Source organism: Sinohyriopsis cumingii, chromosome 19 (assembly GCF_028554795.1).
Source record: "Sinohyriopsis cumingii isolate HCF-2022 chromosome 19, ASM2855479v2, whole genome shotgun sequence".
Taxonomy (NCBI): domain Eukaryota; kingdom Metazoa; phylum Mollusca; class Bivalvia; order Unionida; family Unionidae; genus Sinohyriopsis; species Sinohyriopsis cumingii.
Window position 1 is genome coordinate 30,346,191 of NC_142979.1, and position 25,737 is coordinate 30,371,927.

Sequence of the window (25,737 nt, forward strand, 5' to 3'; positions counted from 1 at the left end):
AAAACGTTCCTTTGACAGTATGGAAGAATATCAAGTGAATCCTGCTATCAACATATATAAACACAGATTTGTCAATTATACCATAGCATTTTCCAAAATGTGTGTGCGTGTGTGATTTGGATTTTTAATGCAGCTTTAAAAAAAATTAAGTCATATCACTATGATGTCTGCTATGTGGCAGTTTATAGTGAGGTCTATCAATGGGGCGTCATGCCACAGACATGTAGCATGATGTCCCACCCAGTCACATTATCCTGACACCAGGCAGACCAATCCTAATACTAACATCTTAATGCTGAGTGCCCAGCGAGGTAGATATAAGTACCATTTTTAGAAGTCTTTGCTATGACTCAGCCAGGGTTCAAACCCACAACTTACCACATCCTAGGTGGACGCTCTAACCAATTTATATAACAATAATTAGAACAATCATGTGTAAATAATAAATTCCAGCATACCCTAATTGTGGCATCCTCACTAGCGGAGACCATCACAGAGAATACCGGGTGAAATACAATCCTAGTGACTGGACTTCTGTGTCCACTGAGTGAATAACGTTCTGGGGGTCTAGGGATCCATTCTGTGGGACTACGTTTATCACGAGTAGGACCCCCAGCGTTAAATTCCTTCTCTGCCTCCGAAAGTTTTGCTTCAAGGTCCATGACCTACATAAAGAAATTTTTTTTTAAAAACGAGATCAAATCGATCATTTAAAAAATATATATACATTTCAATCTCTGGTCCCTTGCTAGGTATGTCACATGTTACAGTATACAATCAAATATACATGCCAAAATTGCATTTTCTTACATAGACATTTCCAAATACCTAACAAAATCAATAAAAAGGAAAGAAGCTCAGTTCATCCTAATGATGTTATAATAAATTCTTATATGATGTGTCGTCAGATATGGTATAATGACTGTGAAAAGCAGTATTTAGAAATATATAGATTTGAGACCACTAGCCCAAACAAATTCATTTCCAATTCACTACAGTAAAGCACCAATACTGAGTAACATGTTTAACATACTGGCTTTGCAGCCAGCAATAGCAGATTTTAATCAATACATGTCAGTCACATATAAATAGCAGTAGGCAGTCATGGTAATTTTCTGTGTGTTGTAATCTTGGCCTTGGCAATATCATAACCAGATGACAATATAATGTGATAAAACTTTAGGATCACATTAACATCAACTACTGTCACATACTTTTCATAGGAATGAAAGCATTCAAACCTGTCAATAGCTGCCACCCATGGGAAAAGGCAATAATAATTAGGCATTTTGCACACAAGTAACCTCGGAAACAGTATGTGCCAAACATCATTATAGTTATTATTTTTATTATTATTATTACCATTTGTATTGTAATATTTATTATTCAAACAGCGTAATTTCCCATTCAAACAAGTCAGAAATGGTTTCATTCACAGATTTCAAACTTCCTTCTGTCACATGTTTTTTCATGTAGTACATTTTTGCTTATATATACAGCAACAAGGTAGGTATGAGTCAACCACAGAGCTTTCAAGATCAACCAATATTTGCAGAGGATTGGTTATAAGCTCAGTAACCAATTAATAAGAGCTAAGTTTTCACGCAAACACCACAGAGTTACTGGAAAAACTTTCGCAAACAAAGTATTAGATTGCAAGACCATTAACTGCAGTTTCTGCAGTAAAATGGATAAATCTAAACTCTTTAGAAGTTCCTTTACTAACCTCAAATATGAATAAAAACTAAGAGGACACTGTACCACAAGCAATGTCATCTATTTGCTCACCTGCATGAAATGTGGTAAACAATATGTAGGTGAGACTAAAATGGAATTCCAAATGTGAATAAAACCGGACTTGAGGGATATCCATAATCATAAAGATTCCCCAGTGTCTATTACCATGTACTAAACACTTACAGAAAGCAAATTCTTCTAGCAAATACTTACCCAATCACATTAACATTAGGAATACAAGCCTCCTGAATACAGCCCTTCTAAAGACTGATGATTGTTAAAAATCCCCGTAATTTAATGAATTTCTCCTTTAATGACACTCTAGTTGAAAACTGGGTTAGTAGCAAATTTCTTTCAAAATTTTCAAGGTTTATTCAAGGTTCATTCTTCCATTAATTTTAAAGGATAAATAAACCAAACTGTATGTAAACACAAGTTCATACTTAATATTACTTCATACAATGAACATTTCTTGCAAATGTATTTCATTTAAACAAAATGAATTCAAGATTATGATAACTGATATCATTCTCATTAATACTAAACATCCTACATATGGGCATTAGAATAATGTACAGTCACTGAACTATGTTCATTTTACTCTGTCTACACTAAACTATTTACAATGTTCAAAATATTTTAGAGTGAATTTTTTAGTTCTTGTAGCTTGTCATCAATTTGTTTTTCAAGAGCTCCAAGTTCAGTGATTTTGTCCTTAACACTTTTCCTCAAAATATTTGATGTCGTGATAAAGGAAATTTTCCTATAGGTCTCTGCTTTCAATGCATAGTCATCAGTACCAGCTGTCACTGTCTCAATGTCTTTTTTCAGTACCTGCCATTCTTCTTCACCCATCCTCAAACAAACAAAAAAAGTAACAAAGATATTTGTTTTATTGTATTATCACTTATTCAAAAACAGCGTATGAATATTTTATATTATTTCATATTAGATATATTAATATTCCTCTCAGCTTAGCTGTAGTCTATATTTTTAGATTCACTGTGCTCATTGCAGTTATTGTCTGTCCTATTTCCACTCAAATCCGAAATATGGAACTGGATCAAACTAATTTCTTAATTAAGACTATAAATAATTACTATTTAAAAACTTTAATCATTGTGTTCACATACTTCTTTCATCAAAAACAATTTCATGTTGAAGACTTCTTGTTTTGTTTGCCATATTAGCCACCATTACAAGAACTTGGTGGGTTTTCTTCCAGCTGCATGTAACTGTAGAGCACTCTCTCCCACTGCATGCAAATCAATATCCTTCTGGCATAATTGGCATTTTGCAAAGCTCTCTGAGAAAGATCTCATAATCCACACTTTATATTTTTCTTCATCTAGCCACCGAGGTTGGAATCAGCAGCCAGCCATTTCGAAGTGTACAAATGATTTAAATCTAAACCGAGGCTACATCCGGGCTTTGTACAATTTAAAGTTAAAATGTACAACTGTGCAGTGACCAGTTGCGGAAATTTCCCTTCCGGCACAATCTTGCAAGAGTTTTTGTTCCTTTTCTTTTATTTAAATTTGTAAAATGAAAACTATTTATTAATTCCTATCGGTTTCAAGAAAATCAAGGCTTTTAAAGATACCCAGACAATATTTTGAAAACGTGTTTTCAAGGCCTTGAGGGATAAATTCAATTTTCAAAGCTTTTCAAGGTCCCTTACAGACCCTGTGAAAAGAATATTCAGAAATCCAAGATAAAACTGCCAAAACCTGAAACCATCTTTGGTATTCCTGAGAAATTCCAACATCATACATTTAGTAACAAAAATATTTTCTTACATGTCTAAGTTAACATGTTCACAAGATACCTGTATGAAATTTCTTTGTCACTGTCACTATCTCCCAAGCCAAATCTGAGGCACACACACCATGTTAGAGAGACTAATGGAAATAATAGTACATATTGCACTAACAGTGACATAAAAATTAGAAATCTTGGATACTTTGCCACCATAACTTTGTGGTCTTTATGGTACTATCATATATTCTTTGAATAGTTACATTATTGCAGTAAAAGTTTTATCATGTGTTCAAGTAACTTGTGAAAACATCTAGTGTCCCTAAAATGAGCAGCACCATGGAATTTTCGATTCACGATCATGCTCTCATTTAACTGTAGTGTACACTCTTACTATACAGCATTAATTATAATAAATAACTAAGATTTCTGAATCGCTTTTCCAAAGAAGCAAATCATTAATTACTTGACAAATTGTGTATCTGCATAAATTTAATTGTGTCAACCTCAAAATAAATTAAATTTTCTTCACCATTGGTGTGACTTTAACCTCGAAAATATGTTACACTAATGACCATCAGACATATTACACACTGCAACTCAGCCAACTATCATCAACTTTGAATGTTTTAATTGTTAGATACATCGTTTTGAAAAGATCATATAGTTCATCTTTCAGTTTTATCCCCTTTTGTGACTATGGTCATTGTTAGTACCACCCGAGACTAATGAAAACTTGTAGGCATGTTTTGCTTTTCTCTAACGAAAAGTATGCCCTGGCTGGCTGGTGCACTGGGACAAAAACTGGGGGACATGGGGCAAACAAATTTTAGGAAACATGTGAGCCTGCGCTCTATATTTTACACTGTGAACCATATACAATGCCTAGCAATTAACAAATAAATGGACACAGATATCAGTTTGCATAAAGTTATTTTAATTACAAACCTTTTTCTGAAGTCTGATAACAGATGTCCACTTCTTTTCAAGGAGACCGGCATATTTTTTATCTAGCTCTGATGGCTGAAGGAAAGGAAATAAAGAATATAACATCAACATCTAGAAAATTATAACAAAGAGTACTAATAACTGTGTTTATATGTCCTTCAAGTGACTACTAACCAATTGTTGTCAATGGCCTTGACCTTCAGTCTGGGTATGCTGTCTTAACTAGCCGTGATAAGACTTGTCATGATCTTGTTGTTGTTGTTGTTGTAGGGTTTAACGCCATTTTTCAGCACATGATAGGCTATACATGGCAGCCAGTATTAATGGTGGAGGAAGAACCCGGAAAAACCCGGAAAGAACCACCGACCCACGAGAAGCTACCGGCAAGCTTTCTCACATATCCACATTAGCCGAATCCGAGACTCGAACTCACGCAGACAGAGGTGAGATGGCAGTGATCCGTAACGGAGAGCACTTTAGACCACTCGGCCACTCGGGGCCCCGTCATGATCTTGACCAATGAATACAAAATCAATTGATCTCATTATTAAGCAAAGAGGAAGCCATCCACAAGGTTTAGTCAAAAAATATGATCTAGAAAAAAGTTACTGTGTGAAACCATTCAGCATTTAGGTTCTCATCTACAGTTTCATACTTTGCTCAGGGTCTCATATTTAAAGAAAAAGAAATTCACAGGTTCTCCTTACTGGTTATCATTATTTAACTCATTAACCCCTGGAGGTTTTGTCATTTTCGACTGAAATGTGAGTAGAAAATGACATTTTTGGGGCCGTTTCTGAATACATCCCATTACATCGAGTTCCAAGAGATTTCTGGTTAACCTAATGCCTAGTTGTCTTAGAAATGCCATTTTTCATTGGTATTTCGCTCACACATGAGCAGAAGGGTAAAAGTTGGAGCTCCTGGTTGTTTTTTTTTTACTTAATGGACCCATCATTTTTGTATCCAGACCACTTTTTATTCCAAACATGCATCTTATCATACTTTTTGCAAAGGTTCGCCTGTATGAGTGCAATTCTGACCGGTCTGCCTTAGATCTGAGGCCCAAAAAGTATAAAAACTGGTCATGAAATCGGATTCTGACCACTGGCAAATTTTTGGTGAAGACAAAATCAGGTCCAAAAAAGTATGTTTTTCCCTCTGTATATTGTAATGCAATTAGAAGGTCCAAATTATTTGTTATCATTGTAGAGCTACATCTGTCTACCTTTCTATAAGACAACCCACTTTAGTGTATATTAAATGACCATGACATTACAGAGCTCAGAAATAGGCTACTACCTCCAGACGCATAAACGAGGTGCAAGGGGTTGACAAGTTAAAAATGACCTTGTATATTGTACAGAATGGCCTATTTCAGCTGAATACCTTTCAAACGAATGCTGACTACACTCGGTCAATGGGGGAGAATAGCTGGTATATTTTTGTTTCTGTCTGAATATCATTTAATCCATGATTGCACCTTCAAAATTGTATTATGATTTACTCCAGTAAAATTCACTTTCCTTCTTTTAACAACTGCTCAAGTTAGTGTACTTTGTATTAGTTAAATTTCATTTCTTGAGTACACAGAAGCAACCATTTCAATCAGCTGTCTGCTTTAGGCAGCATGTTATTTCCCTAATACCTCACATTACCACTGGCGAAGAAACTTCAGTCACAGTACATCGAAGAAGCACACAGGTCCCATATCAATAGACTTCTTTCTGATGAAACTTGGTTTTTACGGCCAGAGACAGTGCCCATTCACCTAATAACCCCCAAATTAATAAATTCCTTTACTGTCTCAAATGCAGTCAACAAGTTTGGACATAGTTTATGGCAAAGGACTTGTGGGTATTTTGCAGAAATCCTTTTCCTTCATGGACATTGACCTTGACCTCTGCCCATTTAATTCCCAAATCAACAGGCATCTACTGTCTTAATGCAAACAGTCTACAAATTCATCAGGGCATTAAGTATAGAACTTAAATAGTTTTGCAGACACAATTTTACTGTCTTTAAATACACGTGACCTTGACCTGTCTGGTTTGACCCCAAAGTAAATGTCTTTGTCTCAAAAGCAAGCCATAAACAAACTTTGCTCAAACACATCACAAAGAACTCTAGATACTGAATGCAAACATTTTCTTTTAAAAAAAAGTGTCCTTTGACGTTTTGACCTCCCAAAAAACCCAGAGAGTTATCTCAAATGCAAATCATATGTAAAATCTGGTCAGGGTACCTGGTAGGCATGCAACTTATTATGTATACAATTTACTTATTTAAAACATAGTAAGACCAAGTAAACTATTTCCAGCAACCTCTGACCCTGCTAAATTCCTGATGAACCTATGTTCCTGACATATTATTTTGTGAATATTTCTGGAAATGTTTACATCTGGTTTATTCTGAAATTTTTTTCACGTCAACTAAAGCTTCTCTCTGTTCTCTGTAAAATTCTGGCTAGTTCCATGTTCTAACTGTTGGAATGAGCTGGAACTACAGGAAATTGTAAAAGATAATGTTTTCATAAGAATCTCTCTTCAAGTACATACAGTACAAGCCCATCTATCAAAACTGCCTGGGGACATTCAGATATAAGAATGTTACTGAATTTAGAATGAAAAAGTCATTGGACATGATTGGTTTGATTCAGTGAGTGTTTTAGATTAATGGACTTCTACTCAAAGTTTGTACAGATTGGACTTACCAAACCAGCCTCCTTCTGAAACTCTGCTAACGAACTAATGTATCCATTAGAGCTGAGATAATCAGCAATCGCTTTGTTCCTGCAAAAGAATGAACAATTTAAACCAGCTATATCTAATAGAAATAGCTCTTCTGAAAAAAAATGTAATAAGAATAGCACATACCAGTGTTAAAGCTAAAATAAAAGCAAATCCCCCATCTATGGTAAAAATTGGGTGAAATTCTTATAAATGGACACTTTCACATCACAGAGCTCAAAATTAGCTGCAGAGATGCTCCCAGGATTTTATCTTAAGGGGGATTTCCTCCTTGTCACAAAATAAGAGGGCATTAGAACAAAAATGATGGGGATGAGGAAATGGCCATATCGCCATATTTAAATAACATTTCTTTTTTCCTGCTCCACCCTTTAAGACCCCTACTGAATCAGAATCTTTAAAACATGTTGCCTCTAGCTGTATTAGCATTAATCTGCCATGGCCGCGTGGTCTAAAGCGCTCTCTGTCACGGATCACTGCCACCTCACCTCTGTCTGCGTGGGCTTGAGTCTCAGCCTCGGCCAATGTGGATATGTTAGAAAGCTTGCCAGTAGGTTCTCATGGGTCGTTGGTTCTTTCCTGGGTTCTTCCTCCACCATTAATACTGGCCACCATGTATAGCCTATCTTGTGCTGAAAAACGGCATTAAACCCTATAACAACAACAACAACAAATTAATCTGCTGATTGTTTCTGAGCTTATTTAGTTCCTTATCTATGTATGAATATTGTTCTGTACTGTGAACCCCATTTCAAAGTCTGCTGTCTGAAGGGGCATGTGTCTGTGTGTAATTTAGATTTTCAACGTAGCTTTAAAAAAATTTCAGTCATATCACTACGATGTCTGCAGTGTGACAGTTTATAGTGATGTCTAGCACTGAGGCATCATGCCGCAGACATGTAGCACAATGTCTCACCCAGTCACATTATCCTGACACCAGGCGGACCAGTCCCAACACTAACCTCTTAATGCAGAGCGCCAAGCGAGGCAGCTGTTAGTACCATTTTTTGCAAGTCTTTGGTATGACTCGGTCAAAGTTTGAACCTGTGAGCTCCCACATCCGAGGCGAATGCTCTAACCACTAGGCAACCAGAGCAGTCTCTGAAGGGGCATATACATACCTAGCTTAGCCTGCTGGAACAAGTTTGAAAACTGTTCTTTATGGTAGTCGTGTACAATTTTTAACTGCGCACAGGAATCGTCTTTTGGATATTTCTGCTCCAAAATAAGATTTTTCACTAACATAAGCTTTGTCAAAGTTCAACTTTCTTGAATTAGCACTCTGCTGACTACTATGCCAGATTGACATTTCCATAATGCTCTATTAGGATTATAAGTCTTTTAATGCATTAGTCTACATGTTCAAACAGGATTTTGATCAAATAAATATCTTTACTTCTTAATTTTCAATTTTAGATTCTTATTATTAGATTTATTGTAACCTTTATGCTAGGTCAAGATGGTTTTGTAGCACACATTTTTTAACACTAATGTTAGTGACATGCCACAGCATGGTTATTAACATGGACACTTATCACTAATTATAGTCAGTCAACTCTACGGATGAAATTAAGTCTTTATATAATCTAATGAATGACAACAGTATAGTGATTAAAGAGGCTGATAAATCAAACACTATTATTATTATGAATCAAGAAGATTATGTTAAATAAGTTGAATGTCAATTAAATTATGAAAAATATTACAAACATATAACGAAGACCAGTCAATAGAAATTAAATAAAAAATTTCAACATGCATTAATGAGATCTCTAAAAATAATAATTCCGTATACGAAGAATGTAATACTTTCCCATCTTAACATATGTACACCTCAATTCTACATATTACCCAAAAATCATAAAAATCCTGACCATAATTTACCTTTAAATTATCCAGGATGACCCATTATATCAGGTTGTAACTCGTATACTGAAAACCAATCAAAATGTATTGATAGTGTTACAACCGCTACTGAAATCACTTCCATCATACACAAAAGATACTACTGATTTCATTAAAAAGTTGAAGTCTATTCCATGCCTATCTGTTAACTCAATCCTGGTATCATTAGTATATACCAACATTCTGCACAAAGATGGTATTGAAGCATGTAAATATTTTCTTGATAACAATCCTAATAATAGCACACTCTCTAATGAAGGTATTTGTAAAATAATAAAACTTATCTTAGAAAATAATTACATGTACTTTCAATTTAATAATACAATTTTACGTCCAAATAATGGGTATGGCAATGGATAGTTCTATGGCTCCTTCGTATGATTCCCTTTTCATGGGTAAATCAGAAAAAGATTTTCTTCAAAATGAAAAGTTTAATCCATCTGTTTGGTTTAGATTGTTAGATGACATATTTATGATTTGGAACCATTCAACTGAAGAACTGAAAAAACTCATTGATCGCCTAAATCATTTTCACCTTATGACTAAATTTACTTATACTGCATCTATAATGCATTTTTCATTTTTAGATGTAAATGTAATACAAAATACTGACAACACTATCTCTACAAATATTCATGTCAAGGAAACGAATATCTACCAACATGTGAAATATTCTTCATGTCATCCCATGTCATGTAAAAAATGTTAACCATATAGCTAGGCCACAAAATACAGACTCATTATTTCAGATCATTGTCAATTACAAAATTTCGTTGAATGAATTAAAAACATTTCCAAAACAGAAATTATCCAACACAAAAGAATGCTTCTGCGCTGAACAAAGCCCATAATCTTACTCAGCCATGAGGCTTCAAACACAGCAAAATGTACAATAGAGAAAAGTATAATTCCTTTCTCAATACAATATAATCCTTTATTACCTAATGTTGGCCTAATTAATAACACTGGAGTCTCTTAAATTTATCCAAAAAAAACCGTGTAAAATCACTTTACAAAAACAAACCAATTCTTGCTTATAGAAGACCCAAGAATTTGCAGGATTTTCTAATTACAACTAAACAGGCAGAAAATAGACAATTTTCAACGTCTAAACATAATAGACACCTGTATGTATGTATGCATCTATATATATATATATATATATATATATATATATATATACACACACACACACACACACATATACACCTTTCCCTCAATAACCTGTGCATGACAGGGTCCAAAAACAGACTGCACTATAAACACTTTAATCATGAACACAAGCTACAGAGCTCAAAAAATATAATAGGTCATGCCATCCATGCTTTATATCGAAAAATATGTGGGTGATGGGCTGATGATGGCTGAATACTAGTCCTATAATTGTGCTGGGAGTAATTGTCAATAAAGTGCTTTTAGCTTTCTGTATGAACCACCATCATTTTCAAAATGCTAAACCTATTATGAAAGCTCGTTAACATTATTGCAACTGATTTCAACAATCTTCACATCTATGCAAAAAAATAATGTACATCACTGCTCTCTGTTGTTTATTAGTCTGGCTTCCTGCTTCTTAATCCCACTGCATTACATTCCTTTTAAGTGGTGTGCAACGCATGAAGTAAATTAAGCAGGGAACCAGACTAGTTGCTGATTCACTTTACAACCAAACAAGATCCCTTTTTACAAAAACCAGGAACGTTTACTTCGTGAAACAATTTGTCAACATTAAATCAATTTTTTTATTCTTCCATTAGTAAACTATTGATGCCATTATTTCATTGCAAGTAAAAGTGAAACTTCTCATCCTTGAGGAAATCTCTGAGTGTCAATTCAGGAATTTTAAGTTAACTTTGAATCCTGCTTTTCCACCATCAAATGGATCTGTGAAACAAAGCTTTTTATTTCACCGATTAATTTTGCTTGGTTCTCTTCTATCTTTGATCACATCTGTGCCACTTAGGACACAGGAATGGTCCAAGCAATTTTGAAAAAATTCAACAGAAAATTCATTTCCCAAAAACACAATGAAAATTTATAAGGCACTTACAGTATTGTGAATTAAATTCCAAATAATCCTAAACGTTCTATCACATGTCCAAAGTTTAGAATGCTCCATATGAATTCCAAGAATCTTTAATGTGCTAATGTACCAAGTCTTGAATATGCTGATATACCAAGCTTTGATGAATCGCAATGATGTAATCCTGAATGTTTTTGAATGAGTCCTTAACAATCCCAGAGCAATGTTTTAGTCCAAAAGTTAATGAACAATTCCAATGAATAATTTAGATACATAATTCCTCTCAAATTATACCTAACACAACTAAAAGTGATTCCACAAACTGATGATGACATAGGAATAAATAATTGACCACCCAGTCCCTTATATACAGACTGTCGCCTGAACTATGACAAACAAAATGCCCAGGATGGGGGTCAATTTCCCATCAAATTCATAAACCAGTTTACTTCCAAAAATATCAAACAGGTAAAGAAGGCTAGGCCTTGAACTTAAAGTAAACATGACAAAAATCAGAGACAATACAGGGCTCGAATTTAACACAAATTTCTTTGTAGCCAGAAGGACTAGTATATTGAGAAATTTACTAGTCCTGCCAAAGTTTTACTAGTCCTGTTCACAAAACAATGTCACACAGCTTTCATGTATGTTTACCGATTCAATTTTAAAGTTCGAACAACCCGCAACAAAACTGGATGTTTTCTGTGTGTTTGTTTTTGCGAAATGCGTACACCAGTTACACCACATAACGTCCTTTTCCTCATCATAATTCCGCCATTCCCTGTCTTTTGTCCATTTCTTCTGAAATTTTCCATTACGCTTTTCCACATCATTTTCATTCAACTTTTGCTTTTTTTCTGGTGGGTGAACACGTTCTATCAAATGCCACATTTTGCCTGTCTCATAAGGAGGGAATTGTGCCTTGTTTTGAAATACGAGATGTTATAGTATAGCTGACACAAATTATTTAAAGTAAGAAAAGGAATGGCACAGTGTCCTTTATATAAGAAATTCAGAGCAAGAAACACATTTCAAAACACATGTCTTTGCCCCCTCCAACAATTAAATGGCCTCTCCCTAACAAAGACTTAATTTCAGCGGATGTTCTGCATGATCAAAGCAGTGGCTATTGTAAACACTGTTATAAAATATTAGCATCAGAAGATAGTGTTAGTTTCAGCTTGGAAAAATTGTGTTCCAATCAAATGAAGCCATCTGACACTCGGCAATTTGTATTTAACAGCTCCAGTTACGGTATCATAAGTCGTAAGTTTGGTAATTGTTCCTAATTAATCGAACCTCAATGTATTGTTGAAATTAATAATAAGGCGGAAAATTTTCAAATCTTAGATGCCCATGCTCAGAGATTTTAATTCCCAACAAATGTACGACATTCTGCTTGGATATCTCCACGTGCATTCAATTACATTTGTTCATTCTTGTAAGGGAAAAATATAAAAACTATTCTTATCATCATAGAAAAAGTAGTTGTATGGAAAGGATGTGTCAATAACGTAATCGTAATAAATTGATCTAATTCTTAGAATTATTTCGATGGAAATGTAAAATATGCAGTTTTCTGTTGGAGCATTTGGGTATACCGCTTTGTAGTTTGTTACTGTGGTCGAGTAAATAAAGTGTGATACCATGTCATTTTTTTAATTTAATTCGTTATCAGATTAATTAGGATCAATTACCAAACTTCCGTTGTTAATGACTGGACCATAATTTGCGCTGTTAAGTGAAATGTACAAAATCAGATGGATTCTTGTTATAGAAACACACCTTTTCGAGGCAGAAATTGGCTTCATCTTCTCATGCTAATATTTTATGACTGTGTTTACAATGGCCACTGCTTTGATTCTACAGAACATCTGCTAAGTCAAGTCTTTATTAGGGAATGGCGTAAACAAACGCTGACTATTGATAACCAAAACTTAGTAGGCCATCGGACTATTAACGTTATGAAAGTTACTAGTCTGACAGGAAATCTGCTAGCCTCAGGCTAGCGGACTACCACTAATTTCGAGCCCTGAAATATAATTTCCAAGATAAAAACCTAAGTTCTGAATTCAAACCCAAGTAAATATATTTTTTTTAAATGACTTTAATCAAATAGGCTCATACTCCTACCCTCAACTGCAGACAAATATCAAGTATACAAAACAATAGCCATTCCTGATGGGCCAAAAGTACAACCCTTAATATTTGTAGATTTTCTACTTGACTGCTAAGGGAGCCACACCTATTGCTAGATAAGCCACTCTGGACACAACACTGATAGAGATTGTGCCAAGAAATTGTCTTGGTGATCAAAACTGGTAATACCATACTTAAGTCAATAAAAAGGAGGCTGATGAAGATCCTATGGGAGCTATTTCAGACACAAAACTGACCGATCATATCCGAAGAACACTCGTAACAGTTCAATCATGACCATGCAATATGGAACAAAACTTTACTTTGAACCACCTAGTTAGACCTTTTTCTTTTGCCTGGGGCAAAGATAAAGGTTGCTTCTTCTCAGCATTTTTGGAACATGCAAGGTATAAAAGTCTGGATGTGCTTATATTTACTGTTGTATAAGGAGACGCATATTTTATCCAGTCAGCCATCAATGTGCTACATACATTTTCATATCAATGTATCTGAAATATAAGTGTGTATACGAGATCAAATTATCTGCAATACCAAACCAAGTCTCTCTTTGCATTTAAACTTCTCCCCCACCTGTTGAGGGAGAAGAGACTTTTAACATTTTGACCTATCTTAAGCTCTGACGATATAACAGAACATTCCTAGTTTTGGTTAAAATCTGTTCAAACATTACAAAGAAAAAGTCAAAAATAGATTTTCTACCAGTTTGCTAAAAAAAAAAAGGCTATTTACAATGCAGCCACTGAAGACACACCTTTAATGGAGCAATAACAAGATTTTCAAATTAGCTGCTGTGTGGACATATTGGACCTCTTATTCGCATCATTTTCTTTGGATCAACAAAACATTTTTTGTCTTCTAGAGAACATACCATGTTGAACTGACTTTTCATATTGGAAATGAAACATTAACAAGATTTTCAACATGGCTGACATGATGGCCATACAATGGATATCAGACGCACACAAGTTTCTGTTATCAACATGAAGACATCATTAGTCTTCCAGTCAAAAGTCAATGTCAACGTGACTAGCCATCTAGGACAAGCAACAACAAGATTTTCCATATGGCCACTGGGGTGATCATATTGAAAGTCAGATTGGCACCATTTTCATTTATAATCAACTAGACATCATAATAAAGAAAGTATTTAGGTGAAAAACACATGCTGATATGATCATTCATTCAGCAAAACTAATCACAAGATTTTCCGGACTAAGCAGCACTATTTTCACTCTCGATCAAGCAGACAGTCTAAAAAGTCTTTAACCCTTTACCTCATGCAACCGTCTTTGGATGCCTCTACAAAAGTCGCATCAAAGCGCCTTTTGATGCCTCTACAAAAGTCCCATGGAAGCGCATTTTGACGTCAGCTGTAAACATCAGCCATTTTAAGCCAGTTTTCGTAGCGCCACCTTCAGGGAAAACCCCTTATTAGATACTACATTCATTTCTGCGAATGACAATTATGCCAGATCACGTGGTCACTGTTTATGTACTGGTCGATATCTGCTATTTAAAGTAACTGGGTCATAATCTCCACTCTCCAAAATGGCGGTCGTGGATTTCATTCAGTACTTACAAAGTTTTCACGATTAGAATCACAACTATGAAAGATTCAATAGCCTAGGTAAAGGCTTTGATATTGATGTAGGCAGCAATTAGTTTTTATAAATTATCAAATTCAGATGACTTAGCGATGTAGACACAGACGAAAAACTTGTAAATTTCGAGTATGAGAAATGGTAGCTACGGTTGGTCACACGACCTCACTGACATGACGGTGAATGAGTTCTCTCCAGATTTTAAAGCACATAACAAATTCTTCCATAATAAATAATTACACAGCTATAACAATCGGACTTTACTCTTAAATTGTTCCACATATAATAGATGTGTACCAAAAATGTAAAATGGTTAAAATTGCTGTTAAACGTAACATACACTACATTGCTTAACAGTTCACAGGCAGGTCTATGCGTATGCGGTCGACTAGGTAACATGTGTTCTATTTATAGTGCGTTGCACTTTGTCACTATGCTCTATGAGGTAAAGGGTTAAGTAAAACTATGGCAGTCATACTGAATGTGCAAGTAGCACCATTTTCATCTAAGAGCCACTAGACATCAAAGCCATCCAGTGAAAACTCCATGTCAATATGTCCTTTTTTGTTCTGGAGGAGTAGCAATAACAAGAATTTCAAGATGGTTGCTGTGTTGACCATAATGGATATCACATCATCACCATTTTTATGTTGCATTAACCAGACATTATATGAAGCCTTTCAGCAAAATCCCATGCTGACATGACAATCTATTCAGGAAGAAAAACAATAGCAAGATCTTCAAGAAAGCCATTGTGCGGGCCATAATAGACACCAGTTTGGCACCATGTTCATTTAGAATTAACCAGTGAACATAAGATTATTTCAGGTGAAAACCTCGTGTAAATAAGATTTTCCATTTATGATGAGTAGCAATGCAAGATTTTCAAGATAGCTGTCATTCTAGACATATTAAATATCAGATGTGAGCATTTTCATTTATTACCATCTACATGTACACATCGTAACAAAGCTTTTAGTGAAAATCCCATGTTAATATGACGACCCATTCAGGAAGATTAACAATAACCCCTGTGGCTTTCATATCAACATCAGATATGCACCATTTTCATATCAGAGCTGATCAAATTCCATAGACTGATGTCCGTGACTATTCAAAAGCAGACAAGCAAAATTGTCCAAGGCGTTATTCCAGGACAAGTGGTCTTTTCTATTTTAAAACAAGTCAGGCAAGCGCTAATTTTCATACTTCAACCATTTTATCTTCATTGATCTAGCCAATCAGGCCCTCCAGGCATAATGAAGAACTAAATCTACTTCCAATTAGTGGTCACTGATACTTGTCACCATGGGCAAGTTCTTTTACTGCTTGACGGTATATTGGGCACAATGACCAAATTGTCAGCCAATCAAAACCAGAGGTCTCACTAGGATTTTAAAACTAGGAGTCCAGGACTCCCATTTTGGCAAAATTAGGAGTCCCACCAGCAAAAGCTGCAGTCCCCTCCAGAGGTCAAGCTAGACTTGAATTTTAGGAAGAAGTGACTTCTTTTGGACAGAACAGGGAGAAGTGGATGCAAAACAAGAAACAATATCTATAACACAGTAGTTGGGAGCCATAGAACCCGACCGTGTTATAGATCGAATCTTGTTATAAGCAACCAGGTCAGTTAGCTGAAGAAAATTATGCATGTACCCCAAAAAGAATTGCGGGGGGTGGGGGTAGGTAATAAATGCAGGCAGTAAAATATGTGCTTCATTGGCACAGTTACCATCTTAAATCAATGCATATTAAATGGGAAATACACCTGTAGTGAAAACAAAGAAGGCATATATCGTATTTTACTTTATTTAGAGAACCACAGATTGGTACATATACGTGTATACTGTTTATATATACATGTCTTATGTATAGCATGAATAGAGTATCAACACTGTGTACTTACCCGTGAATCTGATCACATTCATTGAATCCACAATACAAGTAATTCCATCAAAAAAAATGTACACACAGATTTAAAATATACAATAATTTTGTCACGGGTCATATAGGTCTGAATTCAGTGGATAAACATAGCACAATCGAGTAACGAATGATGAAGCACGTTTACTTTTCAGTATGTCCAAAGTCAGTGAAAGTTAATTTGTGTTATAAGCTGCAGTTGGTAGCATTCGTAACAAGAATCCACCAGATTCCATTGCTTTTATTTAAATTTGGTACTGACTTCTTTGAAGAAAAGTTCTTTGTTTTTACTGAAGATTGTAATCAGCTTTCTTTGATGAAAGGTACATACGTTACTGAAGTCACCGCTAAAGGCCAGCTTTGGAGAACCAAACAAAAGCCTGTTTCCTATTGTGGCGGCAACGTCAAATAACTGTACTGCATGACTGACACTGATTTTTTTCCATTTCCCTATTACATTATCATAACAGTCAGTTCTTCAAACGTAATGCTTTCTTTGAAATTTCAGCAAACTATTTTATCTGGGTACATTTTTAAAAAAGGAATTGGTCGTTGTTTAGTCGATTGTAGTTACAGTTCCTCCCTGCCTATTGAATAGACCAACAATTAAAATGTTATTTTTTCCGGGGGGGGGGGGGGACATTTGTGGTAGTGGAGTGGTGATGCCTTCCACTCATGCATCAGACATTTAATAAAGGGTCAACGGACGACAAAGACACAGGTGTTATGATCTGATGACAAGGATTAGTACAGAAAATGTGGGTGTTCTGAAGGATTTAATTCTGAGTGGAAAGAATAGGAATTTTACTTACCATCCACACACAAATGTCAGTCTATGTAAATATATTAATTACTAGCGAGTGGCCTAAAATCTGACGAAAGATTATGAGATAATACCTCATCCGACTGATCTCTCCTACCAGAATAGGCAACAACAAAAGCGGATATCTCACAACATACAGTACTCATGCTCAATGTCAACATAAGCAAATTAAGAAATAACAATGCACTCTTAAGATTGTTTGTCAACATAGACAAAGAAACTGTTTATGTAACAATAAATAAATTTCAGTGCATTTTATATCAAGTCTGCGGCTTCCTTTCATGAGGCATCTGAATTTCTCCACTCCAAACCGATGGTTGTATATAAAGCTGTACTGATGTCACTTTTCGCAGATGTAGCCGATTATTAAAATTGTCGATGCCAATGAGATAAATTATTTCATTATTATTATAAAAATGACTGGTTCAGAAACATAAACCTATTAGTGTAATGCAAGCATGTATTTTGCTGTGTGAGTTATAACAAGGTTGTTTATACGGCATGTGAAGTTGAACTTCTATTCAAAAACCAACAGAAACCATTGCTATTTTATTTATAGAAAACAATGATCACACAAACATAAAACTTGAAAACCTTTAAAACTAATAATGATAAAACTTATGGTTTGCCAATTCAAGATATAAATGAATAAAAATGTATTCAGCTAGTCTTTTAACTCACGTTCAATGATGTAGGTCGCCATTACTAAGTTTCAATAAATGACTAAACAATGCTAATAACGATAGCCCAATAATAATTAAAATTAATAATATGCATGCTTTAAGACTATAGTTAGACATCAATGTACGCTGGCTGAAGCTAATACTGAAAGCCTAGTTTAGGTAGGTTGTATTTAAGCAACAGTAACATTTCTCCCTTCTCGCCAAATAACAATCCACGATGGTCCAAAAAAATCTGGCCTGTGCTACTAAACAGCTGCTCACATGGAACGCTTGAAGCTGGTGCAGACAAATAGCGTCTAGCTAATTTGGCTAAGATGGGGAACTGAAACCTGTGAGCGTTCCACCAGCCATATAAGTCTTCTTCTCGTGGCAACAGAGGGCTGGCCAGATACAACTCAAGCAAAACATATATGGCATCATCCACGTGGGTTGTTTCATTGATGGTACGGACAGGTTCGTCATAGGCGACAGAAAACAAATCCCAGAGAGACATGACATCGATGGTCCAGTGGCATTTGTTTCAGTTTTTCTTTTTTTGGTCGGGGCTTGTAGCAATTTTAGGCAATAGTTAAATAGAATCTGCTTTGCTGCTACCGTATTTACCGCATATGTTGGGACACGATAAAATAATTATTTTTTTTCCTGTCCCAGAACTTATGGTGAAACATTTTTTTCACTTTGGTCATATGTCCCAAGACTTAAGAAACGAAATAAAATTGTATTGGATTTGTGTTTCCCCCCACCCCACTGCACGTTGCAATAAAATAGATAAATAAAACGTTGAATTGATAATAAAAAGAAAGAAACTAACCTTGTGTTGTTATCATTTATTCCTTTTTTTTAACATGAGCATTTAAGAATAAAATATTTCCACGAAATCCGTAAGCGTAGGATTCCATACTGTAGCGTGTATCAATTATGTCCGATACCACACACCACTTTGTTCACATGAACATTGAGAAGCAATTGTGTGTGGTTGTGCTCCAAAGTTTGAACATGTTATCCGACTGAAAACTGGAGCCAACAAAATCGCAAACAAGAGGGAAATAGTCAACCGATATCTTGAAGACGCCATTCATGCATGACACGGTGTTGGGTGCAAAATAATCAAGATTGAATTATATCCAGGTCTACTGTTTGACAGTATGTCGCAAATAAAAATGATCATTTTAAAACATAGTCACTTAAGTGTAACTGACAATCTTTTCACCAGCTTGGGTTACAAAATTATCCTTACTATTTACCCGCAGATGTCAATGATACTTTGTATTAATTGTAACCACAGATGCCAAACACATAGAACATAGAAGCCCTGGTGGTGAATAAACACAACTGGCAGCAATCAGTTAACTCCTTTGAAACTACCGACAGGACATCAAAGACAAAAGGTGATTTTTATTACAAAGCAAGCCGATCTCAGAAGCCGACTTTGGTTCCTTTTTTTTTATTTGGTAAAGGATATCAATACAAAGGTTATTTTATTGCAAAGCAAGCCGACATCGGAAGCTGACTGGATTTTGTGAAGTGAGCCGATTTTTTATATATATATTTTTTTTGTTTAATATACAAAGACGGCCGAGATATGAAAGCAAACTTGGGTTCCTTTTCAATTATATTCATGGGAATTTTGAAAATAAATTGAAACAATGGAACAAATTTTGACGCAATATAGTGCTTTGTGCACAGATGTCGATGAATTCGCAAACAAGAGGGAAAGAATCAACCAATATATTGAAGACAACTGCCATTCACGCATTGGACGGTATTAGGTTCAAAATAGCCAAGAATAATTTTTAATCCAGGTCTACTGTATGACAGTATCTCGCAAAAAAATCATTATTTAAAAACACATTCACTTGAGTGCAAGTGAAAATCTTTTCGCTGGCGCGGGTTACAAAAGTATCATTACTATTTATCCGCAGACATCAGTGCACCTTTGTAATAATTACTACAAAAAATGCCAAGCACACAGAAGCCCTGGTGGTAAATAAACACAGCTGGCAGCCAACAGTAAACTTCTTTGAACTTACCGACAGGACATCAAAGGCAAAGGTTATTTTTATCACAAAGCAAGCCAATGTCGGAAGCCGACTTTGGACTCGGAAGCCAAATTTTTTTTAATGGATATCAATACAAAGATTATTTTATTGCAAAGCAAGCTGACCTCAGAAGCCCACTTGGATTCTTTTACGTGTGCCGATATTTTTATATTTTAGCTTCGAATAAACAAAGACGGCCGAGATATGGAAGCTAACTTGGGTTTCTTTTCACCAGTATTCACGACATTTTTTAAAATAAAGTGAAACAATGGAACAGTTTTTAAAGTTTACAATATAATGCTTCATGCACGAACATCAATGACCCAGCATCATCCAGAAGATTTGGAGCAAAATAAAATCACGTGATGAATAGATCATTTCGCCGACAATATGATCATTAACATAAAACTCTAGTGTACTTTGACCGCATACCTGGATGGACTGACTATAAGATGGGCGTCAAAAGTGTGAGAATTAGCATGACTAGTGCAGATTTGAAAACATCTGACTTTTGTCCTTGCAGTTTCCACTTCAGGTGGTGTGTTGTCTCTAACATTTTTTCACGGTATGAGAAAGCTAAAAATATATTAATGTACCAAAAGAATAGATCGTACGTGTGCAGGAGAAGGGTTGTGTTGATGAGATGCTGCTGCAGTGGATTGAAGAGTTTTATGTCAAGTATACAGTTTCATATTTTTTAAAATAAAATTTCAGTTGGAGTGCAATTTCCAACATGTAATTTTCAAATGATTTAAATGATGTCCCACAACTTACAACTCGAAATAAACGATGTGTCCCAGAACATACAGCGCATAAAAAATTACTTTTAAAATTAATTTATGGTGTCCCAACAAATACGGTGTCCCAACATATACGGCAAATACGGTATTTTCTGTATTTTCATAAATACATGTCAAGTCATAAAACAACTTAGACCTTAAAACGCATCTCGCAAATTTTACAACATAGCATTGTCCCATACATTCCTGACCTATATAATTTGCATTTTAAAGCTAAATCTTTATTAAAATAATACCTAGGCTTTGCTTTCAATGAATTGTATATTTTTCTGAATATAGCTGCCCAATGATTTAAGAAAACAGACAATCGAATCAACTGGTACATCCCACGCTTAGCGATGTCTGCCATTTTTTCATGTTAGGCTCCTACATGTACTGGTTCACTTAAAGTTTCAAACTAATTTTATGATGAAATAGTGTACAAGAGGCAATTAATATATATCCAGATCACCAATTCTGATCTTAAAAACACAAACTGCTATTTACACACTATTGTTCAAGTTTCAAAACACAAGTTTGTATATTTTTATCATCAAAGGATAGCATGCGGAAATTGGGCAGTGATAATTGCTACTTTACTCGGGAAAGGGTTAATGGTCAATCAGCTATTAAAATACATGCTTGTGAATGGGCAAGAGTTTGTCAATGCAACTGATATAAAACAAGGCCTAGCTATTGATGTCTTGACGAATACATTTCGCTACAACACTAGAACTAACCGTGCTAAGGCGAGGGAGCATCTAAAAAAGTATGATCAGACGATGTACCTCTTAAAAAAATCACAGGGCGAAGCCATTTTTGCTTTCCTAACAGAAGAAGGGAAAGTTTACATTTTTTTAGGCGACAGTCGCCCACTTAGCGTGGTAGCGTGACCCTGGCCCTCCCAAAAAACTACGAAAATCATCAGAACTATTGGTTCCCATTGAGTTAATTTTTACATTCTTTATAACACAGGCATAGCTCTTGTTTGTCCATCAGAGTGAGACTGAATTTTGTCAATCCAAGTAAGGACTTATTCCAAACACTAAGCTAGGCACCACACACTTTCTTACAATTAGCTACTGTCCCATCCAAACTATCAATTCCGGCAGCTTTAGCACTCTTCTGAATCACTTTACAATCTTCATAAGTTTACAATTTAACCCCAAAATATTTATCCAAATTTGCAAACGAAATTTTGTCTAAGTATCAACATGTCCTGATTCCGAGGTCACATGCACTGCTTATTCCGCTACATTCAGAAATGAACACAGTAATAAAAGCTAAATTTTTTTTAATTATATACTCTTATAAATGACCACATGTACATATCTGGGTCTTTCTGCCTCGGAATTCAAGCAGTGTAAATATCAGTAGATTTTCTCACCCTGCCGCCAGTCAAAGTCTTTGAACCTGCCACCCAGCTATTGCAGCATGTTCTTTTGAGTCACTGAATTATGTCACTGTAAATATGAGCACAGCTAATTGATCAACATATTTTCCCACACAGCAGGCAGATGAAGCAGGACTGGTAAGTCTTTGAATTTTACCGCACACATATTACATGTGTACGGAGAACTCCTGCCTCACTGATTTTCTGCGCCCCAATTCAAAAACTGGAGTCCAAACACATGTGATAAAGCGTTTCCATGACATATGAAAACACTTCAAACAAATTTGGTATGTATGACCTTGTTTTTATTGTGTGAACTCAATTCAGATACTTATGAGTGGAAAGCCATTTGTTTTCAATACTCATGTCAATGCAATCAAATTAGTTAAAAGTACTTCTACTGACACAAGAACCTATTTTCTTTATGAAATGATTAAACAAAAGTAATGAGTCTAATATTCTGATTTGATTACAGAAAGGTTCACCTTTAACATGCAATGTTGCATCGTAAGTGAAACAATTACAGCTTCGAGCTAAATGAACAAGCTGTGTATGCATTTAAATGACAAAATGTATGCTAAGTCCATTTTAGCAGAACTTGCCCCTAGCATTCTATGGGCAAGGGGCAATCTGTCCCTGTGATCCACAATTAAAGGGACATAGAAAATTTCGAAACACACAGGTACTCTTTATAGGATACAGATCATTACTTAAGTTCACATGTAGAGCAATCATTTCATCTATGCAGCTATTTAAGCAATTTTATGTCTTTATCTGCTCTCTAAAGCTTAAGAGCAGTTAAGAAGTCATAATTCTCAACTCTTGTTCCATTTAGCCAGATATTCACCAAACACTTGAATCTGTCCTCTGTTAAACTATTGCATTTCATTATCTTTGTGCCATCTTGTGTGCTAAATCTACATTCACTTGGCAGCTGTTTGGAGAGGAAAGACTAGAAGAAGCTGTATCAACTTTAGCAGATGATTCGCTGCAAGCATTCCCCATTGGGCTAGAAAACTGTACTTGTGATAATTACCAATTCTAACTACTTCTTTCACAGACTTCCATTCCTCAGATGCCAATTTGGCATCCAGCTCTGGCTGTCCTACTGTTTACACAGTAACCATAGCGATCAAGAATCATCTGAATTGTATTGTTACCAAGTGAAACTAAATCATCCTGTGAATCAAATGAAAAGTCCCTCATTGATAATGTTTCCCTTGCTAATGCAAGAGGGAGAGGATCTCTCTAAGAAATCTTCCATCAGGTTTGTAACAAATTCTGTATTTGCAGTGTCAGACTGAGCTCTCTGGCCTTGTCTACTGGATATTTCCATGTTTTTATAGAAATACTTCCCATCAACTCATTGGATGTTATCATTAAAATCTTCAAACAGTTCCCAGTTTTAGTCAATACATCAAGTTCATGTATAGCAAGTCTTACACTTGGACTAATGATAGCAAGATCAAAATCCTGACTCTGAAATTTCATGCTCAAGGCTGTTATAACAGGTATGATATCCATCAGGAAATGTGTCATAGCCAAAATATTGTAATGTGTGATTGCCTTTAGCAAGAACTAAGAGTCTGAGCATGGCTTCACAATATATGTATGGAGTTTCGAGGGCATCAAAAAAGGCAAACCATCTGACTTTATATCTCCTTCACCTTCAGTTGCAGGTATCTAAAACTTCCTATTATCACCTCAAATCTACATGAACTTCAGAAATATCTATCTAGCATGGAAAATAGCTTCCTAGTAAAAAGCAAATCTTCAGTGCCTGCTGATAAAAAACACAAATACATAGGATCACATGAAGCATGGACGTCAAGCTTTCTACGAAAAAAACCTGTGACCCTGCTATATCATGATGGTTCAGGTCCATAAAATGAGACAGTGTGAAGTACCAAACTGCTATAACCAAGTCAGTTAGCTTAAGAAACTGATGCATGCACAAAAAAAAGTGTGTGTGTGTGTGTACGTGTAATAACAGCAAGTGCAAAAATAGGCTTCACTGGCAGTTTTCATCTTAAAAATTAACATGTATTTAAGCTTGAATAGTGTGTGTGTGTGTGAGCTGGATTTTTAACATAGCTCTAACAATTTTGCAGTCATATTGCTATGATGTCTGCAGTGTGACAGTTTATAGTGATGTCTAGCACTGGGGCATCAGGCTGCAAACATGTAAAATCATGTCCCACCCAGTCCCACTATCTTGACACCAGGCCGACCAATCCTAGCACTAACTTCTTAATGCTGAGCACCTAACAAGGCAGCTGTCAGTACCATTTTTATAAGTCTTTAGTATGACTCAGCCAGGGTTCAAACACACAACCTATCCCACCCAAGGCAGATGTTCAAACCACTAGGCCACAAGAGTGTTCAGCTTGAACAGCATATGTACTTCAGCTGAAAAAGGTCAAAGGTATTGACCTAGTAATGCTTTTGCGCAAAGAATTCAACAGGTGTGTGTACAAGTAAACTGCATGAAACCTGTTTGGGAGTAAACCATTCAAATGTGTTGGTTCAGAATGAGTACCAGAAAAGTCTCAAGTCATACCCTAAAAGACAGAGGGATAAAAATAAACTATTTATTCAGTTACATGTCTGTTTTGTAGCTAAGACTCAGCTTTAATGCAAAGCAGCAGGGAGTAAATGTTTGCCTCTATAACTTAAATGGTTTTGTTCCAACCAGTATTGACAATGGAAGGACAGTTTCCTTTGTATATGTGAATGATTTGAAGCTGGAATAAAAAGGGTTAAGATGATGGGGGGTGGGGTTGTTTTACATCTCTTTAGCAATGACCAAAACTGCTGACAATTTCAGCAGAAATTTATGACGGATCACTGAGCGGGCATCAATAATCAGTTGTTTCCCCATACAAAGGTAGGTACATTAATTGCTTTATAAGTTCGGTTAAGAATCATTTTTAGACCAACACATTATTTGCTTGACTTCTGAACATTACATCTTAAAGCTAAATTGCTTTTGTTTAACTCTGGGCTTACTCCTCCATGTGGCTTCAAGCTTCTCATTCCTGTATCCATTATCTGTTGTAAATACTCACTAATTAAGACTATGACCCCTATTTGTTTTAACAATTGCAGCAAGAATAATTGTTATGGAACAACATGGGGTCATTTTTTTTAAAATAGGATATGCATACAAGTATTCACCGGTGAATTGACTGCAAGACAATTGATAACACCACAAA

General features: G+C 35.6%; 1 protein-coding gene across 3 annotated transcripts in view; it reads right to left on the minus strand.

Annotated features, from left to right (window-relative positions):
- The window catches only part of LOC149775367 (lissencephaly-1 homolog A-like), an 83,104-nt gene that overhangs the window by 50,162 nt on the left and 7,205 nt on the right, over positions 1–25,737 (minus strand). For all 3 annotated transcript variants that reach the window (XR_016416571.1, XR_016416572.1, XM_089944064.1), the window contains exons 3-5: positions 7,157–7,235; positions 4,444–4,518; positions 459–665 (exon numbers count right to left, since the gene is read on the minus strand). Coding sequence is in view for 1 of the 3 variants with exons in the window: in XM_089944064.1 (XP_089800190.1) it covers positions 459–665; positions 4,444–4,518; positions 7,157–7,235 (361 nt within the window). In the remaining 2 variants the exon portion in view is untranslated. The remainder of the gene's footprint in view (positions 1–458; positions 666–4,443; positions 4,519–7,156; positions 7,236–25,737) is intronic.